Genomic DNA, 18,295 nt, shown 5'->3' with positions numbered 1-18,295 from the left:
CCAATCACAAGGATTAGGTGTCAACATTCCCCCCCTTAATTTGAAGGGATGTTCGTGAGTCCAAGCATCGTTCTGAATCGTTCAAGCTTTTCTCTTCCAAGCGCTTTGGTGAAGATGTCTGCAATTTGCTCACTTGTGGAACAATGACGGAGATGGATTGTTTTGGCCTCAACATGATGTCGAATCAGATGATATTTAGTATTGATGTGCTTCATTCGATCATAGAACTTTGGGTTCTTGGCCAACTTTATTGCAGAGGTATTGTCAATCATGAGTGGAGTTGATTGTACTTGTTTTACCTGCAAATCTTCAAGAATTTTCCTGAGCCACACAATTTCTTTTGTTGCTTCAGCTGTTGCCACGTATTCTGCTTCTGTTGTGGAATCTGCTGGAACTGATTGTTTGCGTGATCTCCAGGAGACAGCTCCTGATCCAAGACTCATAGCATATCCTGAAGTTGATACTCCAGTTTCCTTGTCTCCATCGAAGTCTGAATCAGAGTATCCAATCAAGCTGAAGTCGTCTACCTGTGTATACTTGATTCCAAAGTCTTGAGTTCCCTTCAAGTACCTTAGAACCTTTTTTGCAGCAGACCAATGTCCCTCACAAGGCTTTTGCATAAACCTGGAAAGGATTCCAACAGCAAACGAAATGTCTGGTCTGGTAGTAGTTAGGTAGTTGAGACTTCCTACAAGCTGTCTATACTTTGTTGCATCCTCAAATTCTTTTCCTTCAATAGATGTGAGCTTTAAGTTTTGTTCCATTGGAGTAGTAAGAGGATTGCACTCTGTCATGCCAAACCTGTTCAACAAATCTCCAATGTATTTCTTTTGAGAAAGAAATATGGACTTTGGATGTTGGGTTACTTCAATGCCAATATAGTAATGAACATAGCTCAAATCAATCATTTCAAAACTTTTCCCCAATTCCTTCTTTATGGATGCAATGTAGCTTTCATTGTTCCCTGTCATTAAAAGATCATCTACATATACCACAAGATATACAACTGTTTTGCCAACTTTCTTGACAAATAAAGTTGCATCATCAAGATCAAAATGATTGAAATTGAGTTTCAGAAGATGCTCAGTTAGTTTTTCATACCAGGCTCGCGGTGCTTGTTTGAGGCCATACAAGGACTTCTCAAGTTTGCATACTTTATGTTCATGTCCTTTCACAACAAATCCTTCAGGTTGGGACATAAAAACATTCTCTTTTAGATCTCCATTCAAGAAAGCAGTTTTTACATCCATTTGATGGACTTTCCAACCGTTCTCAGCTGCTAGTGCAAAGAGTGTCCGGATGGTAGCCCATTTTGCTGTGGGGGCAAAAGTCTCCTCGTAATCGACCCCTTCCTTCTGTGCAAAACCTTTTGCCACAAGCCTAGCTTTGTGCTTGTCAAGTAAGCCATCAGCTTTATACTTGTTCTTGTAGACCCACTTGTAGCCAATTGGTTTGGTTCCTAATGGAGGATCAACCAGCTTCCAAGTGCTGTTCTTTATGAGGGCATCATACTCCTTTTGCATCGCTTCTTTCCATTCATCATGAGAAGCAGCTTCTTTGAAGGAAGTTGGTTCAAAATCTGTAGACAAGTTCAATTCACAATCATAAGAAACATCCATATCAACAGGTGAATTAGAGTCATCTACATCACCTCTATTTTGCCGGTTTGAATTTTTGGTTCCTGTCTTTCTAACTTCATCAGGATGAACACTTTCAAGTGTCTTTGTCAGCCACTTTGGGGGACCTTTCTGAGATGGTCCAGGCTGCTCTGTTGATTGAGTTGGGATTGAATCAAGATTGAGTCTCCCAATTCTATCAATTACATCACTTAAAGCATCATCCGTTGTTGGAGTTTCATGCGGGGGAGAGTGTTCTTCAGAAGAAGATTCCACATGTTGATCTAGTATAGGAATCCCCCCTTCAAGATGTGGAATCTGATTATCAAATTCTTGAAATGATTTTGTTTTTGCGAATCTATCCAAGCGATCAAGTTGCCGCTCAACAAAATTGTCAGTTTTGGATGATTCAAGAAAAATTACATCTCTAGATACAACAAACTTCTTATTTACTTCATCATAGAGATGGTATGCTTTGGAGGTGTTTGAATATCCCAGGAAGATACACTTACGACTTCTAGCACCAAGTTTGTTTCTATGTACCTTTGGTATCAAAGCATAACAGGTGGAACCAAAGACCCTGAGATGTTTTACCGAAGGAACATGTCCATACCACATTTCATAAGGAGTCTTGTTTCTTATAGCATTAGATGGACATCTATTATTTATATATGCAGCACATAGAACAGCATCAACCCAAAACATTATCTTTACATTTTTGAAGAAGAGCATGGATCGTACCATATTTAAGATTGTCCTATTCATTCTTTCAGCTACACCATTCTGTTGGGGATTATAAGGCACAGTTGTTTGATGTTTGATCCCATGTTGGCGAAGATAGTTTTCAAATTCATTTGATGTGTATTCTTTTCCATTATCAGTGCGAATAGACCCAATATGAGATTGTGCATCATTTTCAATCCATTTATGAAAATTCTTGAATGTTTGAAAAGCATCAGATTTGTTCTTCAATAAATAAACCCTACACATTCTGGTGTAGTCATCAATAAATGTCATGATATATTTATTTCCATTTGCAGAAGGAACAGGCATTGGACCACATAAATCTGAATGAATGAGTTCAAGTTTCCTATGTGCTCTTGAATGTGAATCATGAAAAGACTGTTTGCTATGCTTTCCTAGAATGCAAGCATCACATTGCTTAAGTTTTCTAGGAATTGTAGCAAACCAGCAACACCATTTTTCTTCAACAAGCGGAGACTGTCATAGTTCAAATGTCCAAATCTAGCATGCCATAATAAACTTGATGGAAGTGTACCTTCTTCATGATGAGAATTGTATGAGAAATGTTGTGCATGAGCAGAGGTTCCTTGCAGTTTGAGAAGCCTTTCTTCTTTTATTCCCCTCATGACAAGTGAGTGGTCAGATGCTTTTTGTACCTCAAGCTTGCCATCAAACATATGAATGGAGTGACCTTGCTGGCGGATGTGGACCAAGGACAACAAGTTTCTTTTGAGCTGTGGGAGATATAGAACATGATCCAGAAGAAAGTCTGGAAGACCAGGCAGTTTAAGCCTGATTGTGCCAAGCCCTGATGGCTTGATTTTTGATTGATCTGCAAAGTATACTGCTCCATCAACATTGTCAGTAAAATCTTCAAAAAAATATTTTCTATGAGTCATGTGACAGGTTGCTCCTGAATCAAGCAACCAATCATTTTTTCAAGAAGCAAGTGAAGCATTAAACAAATCTTCATTTACTCCAATGTTACATTGTGCCTCAACATAGTGAGCGGATTTAGGTGCTTTACCTTTGTCTGTATCATCAATTTTACCTTTCTGTTGATTTCTTTTCTGCTCAATTTTGTCCCATGGTAGCTTGCATGTAGAGGCATCATGTCATCCATTTCTTTTGCAGTGAATGCAGTGCAAATCTGCATTTTCTCCTTGAGAATGTCTACCCCCCTGCCTCTGAAATATCTTCCTCTTCCTCTTCGTCCACATCTTCCTCTTGTAGAATCTTGAGCAGGATGCTTTTCTTTATGAGCAAGGCACACAGTGTCTTCAGAAGATTCAGGGGCTGTCTGCTTTCCAAAATCTTTCTCTCTTTCAGCAAACTTTTTCACAAGAGAGTCAAAGGTTATATCTTTGAGATTTCCATTTGCTTGCAATGACTCAAGATAATTGGAGTAAGTAGGATAAAGTGCCTTAAGAAAAGCAATAAGAGGAATATCCAATTCAACCTTAGTGGATTTGATATCATGCATTATAGACTTTACTTCAGATGCAAGAGCAAGAGGATCATTATTTTGCAGTTCAAGAGTGAAGAGTTTAATCATGAGTTGAACAACTTCAAGTGCAGAATGTGAGTCATAGAGTTCTTTCAGCTTTTGTAAGGCTTCAAAGGCAGTTGAATATGACGAAATATGGCGACTCACCTCTTCATTTACAGATGCTGCGATTAATGCATAAGCTTTGCTGTTCTTGTTTTCCCAAATAACGAGCTCTTTGTCTGAGGTAGGCTGTACTGGGTCATTGTCTCCTTCTCCGACACACACTCCTTTCCACAACTCATTGAAAATGAGGGTGTGTTTTATCATCCGGGACCATTCAGGATAGTTCTCCTTGCCAGTGAGAACTATTCCTACCATGGATATGATTGAATGCATTCTGTAAAAAAAACTTTTGTTGATAGAAAAAAATACTTCTGCCAATATACAGTAAAAATGTACTCAAAAGGGCATTCTCAAAGGGTATTATCGTCCACTAAAACTTCTAACACAAGGTTTTCATGTACCCATTGAATCACGGCCATCACAACTTCAATACACAGAGAAAAAATGACCTTCAAAACGTACACGGCTACCAATAAAAAATCAATGCATACACAACACACAAGTCCAATTCTTCATACCATACGGCCTCCTTTTAAAAGAGCTCAACGCATCATGGACGTTCTGCCTCTAGCGTTCAACTATATGGCACCATTGTAATAACAGACTTTGGCCCCAGCTACATACAAAAATATAGCTGGAAATCAGCAGCGTCCTTGGCATCCACATTAATGAATGGATCTGCCTCTGTTGCTGGAGTAGCAAGAAATCAAGTGACAGAGGGGTGGAGCAGTTTGCTCGCTGCTGCAACACCACAACAACAGAAGCGTCCAACGATCAAAACTGAGACTCGGCAAACGGTGTGTGGGCAAGTTGTTGAAGAAGCCTGCTGATCTCACGCCGCCTAAGTTCTGAGACTTGCTCTCCGCTTTTGTAATTTAGGCTAAAACTTACAACAGACTCGATTTTTTCTCCCGAAACACACAACATCACATCTGACTGTCAAAAAAATTCACCCAAAATACAGCAAATCACCATGGTTTGAAATTGAATTTCACTTGACACAGATGGAACTGCTGCCTCGGTCCACAAAAAATTTCGATTATTTACGGCTAATGGATATTTAGAATGAATTCCTCTACACCGATACCGCTGCGCTGTCTGATAGGGTTTGTTTAGGAGAAAGGCAGCAGCATTCAAGGCGAGCAGCGTAACAGTAGCAGGCTTGACAGAAAAGGTCAGACAACTGACAACTGACACCAACAATTATATGGGCAGCGAATTTATGAACGTTTATGGACAGAGAGCGTAGGTATGGCAGACAGAACGCAGGCAACATGCATACAGACACTCAATCACTGAATTATATGGGGAGCAGTGGAGCAGACCAGGAGTTACAAAGACATAAAGGCTAAAAAAAGGAGCTGGCTCTGATACCATGTCAGGCCAGGCAGTAACTCCACAAAGCAAAAATTGATTCGTGTTTTCTATTCCATCAGGTAGGTCTATTATATACATGAGGGAGAGATTGTTCAGTTCATCTCCCGATGACTGTTCATATTTCTCATTTATTTATTTACATATATTTACCCAATCACAAGGATTAGGTGTCAACAGTTTTGAGTATAAATGCAAAAAAATATAAAATATATATATATATAGCAGATGCTTCGCTTCCTAGATTTTTGGAAAATGATGCTTCCACGTCCCCGCTTCATCCTTGCTTCGTGCAACATTGCTTTGTATCAAGTTGGAGGAAGTCCATTGAGAGCCATGTTTTGCAACACATCTCTTCAATTTGAACTATGGCACCAGAGGTTTGCCCATCTTCATTATAAGGCCCTACCCGATGTGAGACAAATGGTGATAGGTATGCTCGAGTTCCAAGTAGAGCATGAAGGTGTATGTTCGAGATGTGTCGAAGGAAAACTTACAAGGGGACCATTCTCCTCAAGTAATAGCAAGACCACATATATATTGCAATTGATCCACTCCGATATATCTGGTATGATGCCCATAAACTCTTTGGGAGGATACTTATATTATCTCACCTTTACGGATGATTATTCTCGCAAGACCTGGATCTACTTCTTGAAGAAGAAGGATGAAGTGTTCACCTAGTTCCGACACTTCAAAGCCTTGATCGAAAACCAATCCGAGAAGAAAATCAAGATATTGAGGACTGATAATGGGACCGAGTACGAATCCAATGAATTCCAAGATTATTGCAGAGAAGTTGGCATTAAGAGGGAGACTACAACGCCATACACTCCTGAGCAGAATGGTGTGGCTGAAAGGAAGAATTGCTCTATTGTAGAATCAGTTCGTCCCATGCTTCATGATCAAGGCCTTTCGAAGTTATTATGGGTTGAAGTTGCAAATATCGCCGTGTATGTTCAAAACTGATGCCCTCATCAAACATTGGACTCCAAGACTCCCGAAGAAATGTTCACTGGTAAGAAACTTAATGTCTTTTATTTTAGAATTTTTGGACCACTATTAGATGGTCACCTGGCTATGGCACACTGCCTTGAAGTCAGTCGTACTTTGTTGCCACCATTTTCACACACCTATGGATTGATGGGCTATATTGGGACTTATCACTTTCCCTTGGGGGTTGGTAACACCTAATAGAGTTATCAATCTAACCATCCCTAATGTAAGGAGGTAACACTTTTACGGGACTCAATCTAGTTAGATATTTGAAGTTGATGTTTGTGTGAAGTGTTATTGTACCCCCAACATGAAGCATGATCCACTATGATGCATCTATGGTTATCGTACCTAATGGTTGTTGATTTTCACTTGATCTTGACAGGATTTTGTCAAGTGGTTTTAATCACCACAACAAAGGGCTCTAAGATGATTGCCCCACTTTCTCTGCAACATTGCAGAGGCAGCGTCACCCATTGTCAAGAGAGAGTATGACCTTGTTGCAATGTTTCCCGTCTAGAGTAGAGCATTGGGATAATGACCCCACATGATGCTTGATGGTCAAAAGAACCCCCAGATGCTGAAACGCTGAGCCCATGAAGCTGGGTGTTGGGGATATTGATGACTTGCCTAATGGACCAAGGATGCCCCTAGGCTGGCCTTGACACTGTTTGATGGGCATCACTTGTTCCTAAGCTCGGACCTGATGGTCATCCTTGTGATGATAGGGGAGGGCTTACACATCACTTTTGAGCCCCAATGCTTGAGTTAGAGGGTGCCATGTCACCTGTCTTTCCCTTTCGAGGGTGACGTTGGGCACCATGGAGATGACATCTTAGTATGGAGGCTCTTTGGAGGCATGCGTATGATCTAGGAGATACATCTTGGAATATGGAGCATTCATTGGCCCACCTTACACCTTTTTGTGGCATTTAGAGCTCTTTGAAGAATGACATCATGCTTGAGCAGGAGCATTTATTGAATGTTTGTTTTGTTTTTGAGCTATGATGTTGGCTTGTAACCTCTATCTTTTGGAACACTCAAAGTAAACTTGTCAATAGGGCTTCATTACTTGTACTGTTATAAAATGAGGGAGTTATGTCCCATATAAATAGAGACTTCTCTACTCATTTCATATTATTATCACATGTTACATTCTTTTCTTCTCCAAGATAGTGCAAGCTAGTCTTTTTCACTACTATGAGCAAAATGTGATCTTCATGGATGTAATTTTCTTGTAGATGTGATTTTTGCATGGAGACATTGTTTTGGGATTGAAAGAAGTGCTTTTGGTGGAGGATTTTGTAAGTTTATCATCTTATTATTGATTTTTTGCATGCTTAATATTTAAAGTAGGTGCCATGTCTAAATGCTTCATCATTGCTAAAATTTTGCTTCATCATTGCATGTAAAATGGTTCTCTTTAAGGCCTATAGGGAAACTCTTAATGTGCAAACCCTATATTTAATTTGCCCCCTCATAAAAGCAATAGCTAGGGTTTTAAAAGTGGATGCCCTAGGCATCCCCCCTTACTCCATCAATCTTCTTCGCTTGAATTTTTGCCCTAAAAACTCCATTAAAGCCTAGTAGGAGAAGGTGCTGATCTAGAGTGTGTTGATCATCCGTCAAAGCTATTAAAATTCATCTCCTTTTTCTCTCTCCTGGTTGTTGGCTAGGGCAGCAGGTCGGGTTTCTAGGGCAGATTTATGCATAAAAGTGTAGTTTGCTTGGATGTTTGTGGCCCATAGGTTAGGAAATGTATCTATAAGTTATTTAAAAGGAAAATCTAGCATATTGCATGGTCTATATCTCCTAAATAGGGTTGACATCAGTCTCTCTCTTTCTGTTTATGCATACCTAACAGCCATAGTATTAATTTCCCTACTCTAAGCTTATTCTCTATTGGAAGATCTTGGTCCTTTGTCTTTGAATATCACTCTAATATCTTTCCTTGGGCTGCTATATGACATTGAATGCCTCATCATTGCATATCATCCAAGCCCTAACTTATAGCAGCCTATCTAATATCTATTGGTCTAGGCATAAAGTATTTGAACCCTAACATAGAAAACTGAGGCCATATTAGGCCTTGCTGATACTCTATCCAATAGTAGACCTTTTGCTCATCACCTTGAGCCCTATTATTAGAGTGACTTTCTATGGGATTTAGGGAAGCCTCCCTTTTGATTTAAATCCACTAAAGGGCAAGAGAAAGGTTGCTGAGGTGACAATGGCTACCCTTTCTCTTGTTGCCACAGGGTCTGGCCTCGCCTAGTGAGGCTTTGCACTAGACTTCCTAGATTTTGTGGTAACAAGCCCAACTAACTCATCAAGGAGAAGGACAACCTCATAGAAATATGCGTAAGGTGATGATAAGTGTGCACGTGTCTCAATGCGAGCCCTAGGATGAGAGAGTTGTAGGTAGAACCATGCTTCATACACATTTAGTCTAACCATGTGTAGAAATTATTGATGAGAGCCAAGGTGTTGGAGAAAAGGAGCTTGAACCAAGCTCATAGCCATCCATCCAAGCGATAAACCATATATAGAAGAGGGGATGCATACCATGTGCTCTATTTCATGATGAAGCCAACCAAAGGAGCATGGCAATAGAATGCCTATGTAGCCCCAAAGTGCTAGCCTGTTCCACCAAAGGATCCACGCATCCTCATATCCACTCTTCTAGCAAGGAGCAGAGACTAGAACGTTGCATGATCTAGTGCAATGCTTTCTTTATGATAAGAAAGTATATCAAGCAATACAACATCAAAACCTCTAGCACATCATCATCCATGTCATCAACATTCCAAGGAACCAACTGAAAACCCTAGCCATCCAAAGCTCTTTGCGATGAAAATCAAACGGGTAGTCAAAAAATTCACTAGTATAGGCCTCATGCAAAATGAGGGGCAACTTACACCATATTGCAAACCCATTGATGAAAATCACAAGGGAAACCTCATGCTATATGAGGTTAACACATGAATTCCTCTTTTGTTTCTGGAGTTAAAGCAATTTATTTTTTTTGTCTACCCCAAATCTCACATATTTTCTGCAATTGTCATTCAAATCTTTATGGTCTATTTGTTGTCATCTTTGTGTTGGAAATAACCTTCATTAGCATATCTAGTTTTATGGGCATCATAAGGTGAATGGATTTTGTTTCTAGACTTCTATGCAATTTATTTTATTCTCTTACTTTTGTTAGCTTTTTCACTGGCTAAGTATGTGTTTAAAAACCGGATCCTTACTGTTTTGGCCTGTTATACATGTTTCCTCTTTTTGTTTCTGTTGTTAAAAACATATCCTTACTGGTTTGGCCTGTTACACATGTATTCCTCTTTTTGTTTCTGTTGTTAAAAAACAGATCCTTACTGGTTTGACTTGTTTTCAGATTTATACATGATTTATTTTGTTTCTATACCCACCTGTCACCTTTTTTCCACAGTTCTCACTCAATGCTTTAATTATTGCCATCCTTGTGTTGGAAATAATGTTCCTTAACATATCTGGTTTTATGGGTCTCGATTTGAATAATTCTTGATTGCATTCTCTTAAATCCTGAAGTTGTATTTCACATGAAAATGTAGTAAAATATTTTGTTCACATATTGTTACTAAATAACGCATTCTTTTGATGCTCAGCTTGAATGGAATGCTAATTTGCACTCATACATGATTGCAGATGGAAGAACTGGCAAAAGTTCAGAGGAAAAGATTGTTCTTGCGACTAAGAAAGGCAGTGCGGTCTTAGACATGTGGCTTCCAGACGAAATAAAGTCACATTATCATGTTTTACATATAGTAAGCAAACTATTTTTATATATTTTTTTGTTGGTAGGTGACAAATTTTTGAGAGAGGCAATCAATAATAAAAAATAACCTTATTTGAAGCATTATGGATGGCATCGTGTGAAAACCTATCTGTGTAGACCAATGCACCTTGTTATTGATTAGAAATGCATTTAGGCTACAAAGTTCCAACAACGGGTGCAACCCTAAAGGTAACTCAAGAGGGCTTTCATTGTCACCACAATAGCACCTCTTCTCGCTTAAGGCTGATTGTCATTGGATACAATGGGGTATCCCTAGGGTTAGAACTTAGAATTACTAAAGCTTATACATAGAGGCTTAGATTTAGATGAAGAATTGCTTTGGTGAAACATAAATTTTTTATTGGTTTATTGATTTATATTTTAAGGTGTTAGTTCTGTGCAACTTAGGAAGGCCACCAACTGTCACCTCAATAGCTCTTCCTCCCTCTTTTGGTTGGCTCTTCTCCAACTCAAGGTTGGCCTCCTAAGGATAGGATTATGAAGGCTATGGAATGGGGGCTCAAGGTGAAAAATGAAGAGTGAGCCTTCATAAAACAAAGTGGCTGTAGTAATGGAAATGGAAAAGGGGTTATGGAAAGGAAATGAAAGGGAAATGAGGGCAACAAGGAAATGGGATGATGTAAGACTAGTGCCTATCGATCTAAAAGCTAAGGGAGTCATGAAGCGTTAAATGAATGAAATAACTAGTATGTCACAATCAACTACTTTGAGTTAGGCTATATGTTTGAAAAGGGTTAGTTTACCACATTCAACCTCTTAGATGCAAGAAATTATTTGATCCATTCATCACTTGGGTGTGTATTTAAGGTAAAAGGATTTGTTTTGATGCAATTTATCCGGAAATGTTTGTTGAAAATAAGCTATAGAATCAAGTTTTGGAGGGATAAGGGTGCCACTCATCATTACAAATGTAAAGTAGCTGTTTCATAGTTGGAATGTTCTTCCAAATCTGCAATTTAGTATGATAGAAAAATGGAAGGCAAGTGCAGAAATAAAACAACTAATAAACAAAAGGTAGGATGTCCTCACATTGATTATTCCAAAATGAATATTGAGTTTATTATTGAACCTTTAGATAAGTCTGATACCAAGAAGATTCTATAACATATAAACAACAATTGAAAGCATAACATAACTATACAACAAAGTAGATCAATACCTTAATGCTTCATCGATCTTCAAAGGTTTAATACATTGAAGAAGCTCGATATCATCTCCAAGGTCCTACAATTTCCTTCATTTCTTTCATTTCTTCACAATCCTCTAATTGCCAAATCCCAAGGCAACAACTTGCATTGATGAATGTGCAAGATGAAGTGGTTGAATGTTGAAGTAGTAACGGGGAAACTTTCAACATCCAGGGAGATAATGTCGAATTATGGTCTTGACCATGCCAAAACTCCAAGAAATGAATGCATATGCACGTCCAAGAGTAGAAAGAAATATCTCCATAGGTTTTTCCTTGAAGGGTATGCCCAAATATAGTAAGACCAAGTAGATGCATGCAATGTGCCACCTTCCCCTTTCAAATGTGAAAAGGAAGCCAATGAACTAGGGTGCCCAAGCTATTAGTCTTTATTTGGATAAATTAGATTAATTTAACCACTGAACAATTAAATCAAGTTCAACATGTGTGCACAAAGGTGATTGCTCAAATATGACCATAGTCACCCTCCAATTATTCACCCATAGATTAAATCACTATGAACATTTGTGTTGATGAACCTCCTTTTGTCACCTTTTTGCTACAAGAACATCCCCATTTTGCCTCCAATATGAACTTATTTCACCTCCTTTTATTGTACACAAGACTCACTTCCCTACCCTTGTCATAATTTTGCTCAACGGTATACATAATTATCATATTGTCTTATTTTCTTTTATAGCTAAATATTAAGGTGTATTATGTGAGATTACTTGTATTGCTGTATATAACATGTTGTGGCTACATAAACTTTGCTAACCAAAATATCATAAAGATGATTGTTGAGTTTTTTATGACTTTGTAATCAGATAATTACTTCCAATGATTTCTTTATTAATTCATCTTGTGTCACAGACATCATTAAGCAATTATACATAGAAAATCTCAATAGTAAAACAATAATGATAGTAGCATCATGAAGAGACAACCAAACATGAGACAAAAAGTTTACCCTGGGAAAACCTTAACTAGGGAAAAACCCAATAACCTTTTCTTAGAGAAATCATCTAATTCAACAAAAGGTACAATCTGAGTTTCATAAGAGAACATGGGAACTTCTAGGTCTTGATCAACCCTTCTTCGAGGAACAAACTTCTAGGGCTTGACTTGCTCTCCTTCCATGAAAAGCATTCTTCTTCCAGGGTCTTGGCCCCAAGGTTACAAGTCATCTTCTAGGGCTTCAACGCTCTTTCTTAAATATAGTACAAAACCTAGAATTTTGGTAGCATGAACTTCAGCCTCTTTGAAACATGAAGAAATGTAGATCTTAGGTCCATAGAACAAAGTTTCGATCCTTCTAGGGCTTTTGCCATTCCACAAAGGTTAAACAAAGTCTCAGTTTCAACCTAGAAATCTTCTTCCTTGCATATGTGAATAGACATAACAATTTCTCCTCTTTGCACGTGAATTAGCCCAAAAAATCTCCTTCTTCGCATGGGTGAACAGAGCAAAAGATGATTCGAATTGATGCCTTGAGGAGGAATACGAGTAGCCTTTATATAACCATCTCATGGGCCTGAATAGGTGTCTTTTGGGGCTGGTCGACTTGTACTTCTTGGAGGGCCGACTTGACTTTTGGAGACAATTTAAATTCAAAATATCTTCTTTTATATTTCTTTTATGGGCTGACTTGGAGTAGTTGGGAATACTAACTGCAACTACCCTAAAATTGAACACTCCCTCTTAGCTAGGGAGGTATTCACTTTTTCTTCAAATGTATCTCATTGTTGAAAAATTTCCCCATCCCAAGAAAAAGGTTGAAAGAGTTTGCTATGTTGATGAATCCATCCACCTCATGTTCTATTACATAATCATGGGGAAAGCATCCTACATCACCAACATGCAAAGGAATCTGGTCACCCACTAGGCATATCCCCTTTGCAAATGGATCTAGTCATTGACAAGCCAATTACCAATTGGTTGGTTAAGCATCCCTGACACTAAGACTAGTCCTTGTTTCACCAATCCACCAAGTCGTCACTTGGAATCAGGAACCCCTTGACACATGGTGAAACCCTGGGCCCATTTACCATTCCCACATGTCGTCACATGCTATTGAATGGAAAATCACTTGCCTGATGCTATAAGCCCTCACTCAACCCACTAGCCAAGTAACCCTTGGCAATATGGTCAGGTAACCCCTGACCGAGGGAGCACTCCGGGCCTTGATGCTCATTGGGCCAATCTCCCTAGCCACATTACATGGCCCCCGGTCATTACCCATGACCTATCAATATCCTGACCTAGGGAGAATCTCCACCCCTTGATGCTACAACATCAACACTCCCTTTAACCAAGGGAAGCATTCTCAACCACTCCAAGCTTGTCCTTGAAGTATTTAAACTTCACCTTGGGACAAAGTCTTTGTGAGAATCTCAACGTCCTAATTGACTATAGAAATGTATTGGAGCCTCATTGCTCCATTCTGTACCATGTCCTAGATGTGGTGGTACCATGATCTCAATGTGCTTTGACCTGTCATCATAGTCGTCTCCTACACCTGATCAAACAATCCTACGAGTAGCTTTCGAAACCACACTGCTTCACAACTTTCCAAACTAGCTGCAATATACATAGCCTCTGCAGTCCTGAGTGCAACAAATGTCTGCTTCCTGCCCAAGTAGAATCTAAAATGAATTATCATGCTGATGTACTCTTCTTGTCTTCACTCTTGCCAGTCTGAATCTATATATCCCTACGAATGTACTTCATCATTTAGACATGTACCATGTCGGTACCTTAACACATATTGTGTCGCATGCCTTGGCTCAACCATAAACTGACTAGTTTCACTGGATCCATCACCACAACTACTAAAGAAAATCCCGTTGTAGCAATCCTAGATGCTCCCTCTACCACTTAGCTTCTTCAGATTAGTTACCATGGGAGTGGCCATGGACTGGCTTCCCATCATCCCAAATCTTTGAAGGATCGTGATAATATGCTTCCGTGACCAAGGAAGATCTCACTCGACTTCTGCTATACCTCTAGTTCCAAGAAGTAATGTATCAAATCTAGATTCTTCATCTCGAACTCAGAGGTCAAGTCCCTCTATTACTGAAGCAGGGCTTGACTGCTTCCTCTATCACATGAGTCCTTTTTCTCTCATAAAAAACAAGTTATATGATAACAAGATCCACTAGGACTCATCAGATATCCATCCATTCGAGAATACCATGCCCGAAGTTTGTAAAAAGCCTTCTTTAGTCCGCAAACATGAGATTTCCTGTCATGTGCATCAAAGCCTTGAGGTAGCTCTATGTACACTTCTTCTTCCTCAATTACTCCATTGAGGAAAGCAACCTTCACATCCACATGATGTAATTTCCAACTCATAATAGAATCAACAACAATAATAGTTCTAACAAAAGTGTACTTGACGACTAGAGCAAATGTCCCCTCATAGTTCTCTCCCTCTTTCTGGGAGAATCCTTGAATCTCGATTTGTACTTTTTTATATTGCCATCCACCACATGTTTGATCTTGTAGATCTACTTGGAGGTCATTAATGACTTCGTCTTAGGTCTCAACATCATTCTTCATGATGGCGTTCTTCAAACTTACTGGTTTGCCCACTCCTTTTGAACTAGGAGCTCTTTCGGTCATTAGGCACGATTTTGGATGTCACTACAATTTCTTCTTCTTGAGCACAAATCACTAATTCTAGGAGAATTGTCTTGCCTCAAACTTTTCTTTGTTCTTCCAATGCTTCCATCTGCTACCGGAGCCTTGGTAGCCTTCACGATGTACCTGCAACCCTCATTAGTAGGTCATGGAAGAAACGATTATGATCCAACAAAAGAAACAAAGACAAGAGGCTAACGAATAGTAAAACAATAATAATCAAAGAAAGAGAGATATAAAGTGCCTATCTTTTGATTGGAGTATATAAGGAATCTCCCTCTCCATCCTTGCCTTCTACAAACTCATCATCTGCAACATCCACTATTAGCATGTTGATTTCCTTTCCTGCCTTGCATGAGCTATGGAAACATCAATCTTGGTCTAGCTCTAGGGTTTTATCCACAAATCCTAGGGCTTTCTCATCCAAGACTTTTAGTCTTCTAGGGTTTACAAACCCTAAGACATCCTTTGTCAATTCGACAAATTGTCATTTGCAAATTAGCTTGCTATAGTCATGGAACCAAGGATTTTATATGGAATGCCATCATATCATCTTGAATCTTTGACCACTTGTGAAACTCATTACTAGAAACCTTCCTTAGCTCCCTCTGGTCCTGAGTATCTTTCAATCTATACAAGGTATGAGCAACACTTTTGATTTGGTTTCTTGCTAAACAAATTTCATATTCAACTGGGCTTGAATCAAGGATGTTCCATCTCTTGCAAATTTCCAGATGTTGTCTCGCTGGCCTTCCTCAATCTTGAGGGATCTCAAACTTGTTTTATGAGCTTTTGAGCAAAAGGTTCATACTTCACACTATCCTTGAACTTTATCACATCTTGCTTTAAGTCTTTTGACAAAAGCTACTTCCTGCTTCAACTCTTAAAAAAGAAGGTTTGCTTCACAACATGCAGTAGGTACAAAAGGTTTGCTTCAAAAAAAAAGTATCAAAGTTTGCTTTGAAGATGGGCATTGTTACCTACCACCTGTGGGTAGTATATATGGGAGAATTTTTTTTCTCCTAGATGGTCCTCAGCCGACAACTAGCATCCCCTTGCAACCCTCAGATAGCTCAATGTGCCGTTTTCTTGGCCACTTGAGCTAGACATGTGGTCCCTTGCCCATCTATTACGAATGCATGTTTGAAGGTGGGCCATCCGACCCCCAAAGGTATGACTTTTCATTGGTATAGTTGAGTAGTTTTTCTTACTTGTCATGGGCACTTTTGGGCATGAATTGGTGGGGGGATTTGGCGGAAAGAGTGGGTTAGGTTTGTATTCTTGTCTCTATTGCCTGATTTCGTCGTTACCCTTGTATCCTAGTCTCGTGGGATCTCCTTTACTAGCCATCAACTTTAGGGTTGGCACTACATGGGAAATCTCGATTTTGGTTGCGTGGTCCCGCCTCCCGATACCATCTACGTTACTCCCTCCACTTATTTGAGCCCCATTCATCTCTTTTCCCATCCGAGTCCACATGTGTCCACTGGGTCCACATAGGGTTAGCCTCCCTCTCCCCTTGTCCACACCTTGGGTAGGGCCTGGAGTGATGCCCCAGAGGTTGAAACTTGATGCAACTAAAAAGAAAGTAAAAAACATAAATTGGTCACTATCAACAGGAAATGTACCACAAAATGCAAAAGATGGTCGAGACACACAAATTTAGCACGTGGGCAAAAGCCGAACACGAGCTCTACTCCTTATCCATGGCCATCACCCTGGTTCCTATGGGCCCTAGATGAGCCCCCTCCATCATTAGGGAACCCATGATTGTCCCAACCCCTGGTGGACGATGAACTGCCCCACCTCAAGGGGGTATCCACTGCTACATATTACACATCGTGCTCTCCATCCCCTGGAGCCCCAAGCAGTTATAAAGAAAAAATCAATTAAAGGCAAAAGGCACGTGAAGATGGGTGGAAAAACAAAGGTCGGGGTAACTCATGTACCACGATTTTCTCCCTCCTACACTCATATACTCAGGTGTGGGCTTCCCTTGTTATATCTACCCAATGTACCTTGACATGTGGTCTGGATGTTTCCCTTGATCCCCACTCCATTCCATCATCATATCATTTGCCACCTACCTCTTAAAGGATGTACTATGGACATGCCACCCCCTTTAGAGGTTGAAACCACCTAATAGGGTCCTTGGTTAACCCCCTTTTGAGCTTAGAGACAATTGTACTCGCCAAAGTCCACTATAGAAGGGCATGCTAGGGTCCTTGGTTAACCCCCTTTTGAGCTTAGAGACACTTGTACTCGCCAAAGTCGACTATAGAAGGGCATGCCACCATGAAGTGATCCATTGATCCCATAACTTGTAAGCATTATTACTTGATTATTCTAATGATTTGTTGTATTGGAGGGAAAGGGGACACATTGGATCTTATGCAGGATTGCAAGTGGGTCTTCATTTAGGGCTTGGTCTCCCTATACAGGGTCCTAGTCCTCCAGAGGGCCACATTGGCACTTGTAGGGTGAGTGTTGAGAGCCATGGGCCTCCACCATAGCAGATATCACTTCATGGATCCCCAACAATGTTCATTGATTGCTTGTGTTCCACCTTTTGGATGAGGATGATGTACCTGGTCCACCATGCCCAACCGACTCCACAGTTGCACCATACACTTGGTAGATGCTCCAGGATGTCTCCCGCTGCAGATGGATGGTTTATGTCATCACTCCAGCCCTTACAGATGGTCTACAGGCAAATTTGATCCATTTGGAGACCCATGAGGATGTCTTTGTGCCCCCACACCCACTTGGGAGCACCACAGGTTCTTGATTGGATTAGAAGGGGCCACCCCCTTGTCCACTATGTTTGGAGTCGTTCTCTTCATTATGGCACCCCTTGGACTTCATCAGGCCTCCTCAAAGGCACATCGACTAACTTTGATGATCATTTGACCCTCTCGAGAGGCTTATTCATGCATTACTCATGTATGAGACCTACCAAACTAGATAAAGCACAAGTTGGAGATGGTTCATACTCCAAGGAAAACATTCCTACTGGTGGAAGAGGTGAAGAGATAGCTCACATGTCCTCGATGGCAAATTGCTTAGATCACAATTCAGAGGTCAGAAGAAGTATGTTGAATTCTGGTACTATTGATAAGGTGACTGCATTCATTAATAGGACTCTAATTCTAATCAATCTGAAATGACCACATTGCAATCATTTGAAAATTCCAATTTCCCTGCAAGTAGCTGAAATACTCACACTTCCTAAGACGGCTGCAATAATCACACTTCCACAGGGAATACAAATGAAAGAGAAAACCCAGTAC

General features: G+C 40.0%; 1 protein-coding gene across 1 annotated transcript in view; it reads left to right on the top strand.

The window, feature by feature from the left end:
• Positions 1 to 18,295, top strand: part of LOC149175887 (poly [ADP-ribose] polymerase 2-like) — a 445,779-nt gene that overhangs the window by 45,521 nt on the left and 381,963 nt on the right. The window contains exon 5 of the mRNA XM_089419780.1: positions 10,027 to 10,145. Within this exon, the coding sequence (XP_089275906.1) occupies positions 10,027 to 10,145 (119 nt within the window). The remainder of the gene's footprint in view (positions 1 to 10,026; positions 10,146 to 18,295) is intronic.

Source organism: Pinus tabuliformis, chromosome 4_1, assembly GCF_031772625.1.
Source record: "Pinus tabuliformis cultivar Carrire ecotype Pingquan chromosome 4_1, CPIR1, whole genome shotgun sequence".
Lineage (NCBI taxonomy): Eukaryota > Viridiplantae > Streptophyta > Pinopsida > Pinales > Pinaceae > Pinus > Pinus tabuliformis.
This window is presented reverse-complemented; position numbering and strand designations above follow the sequence as displayed.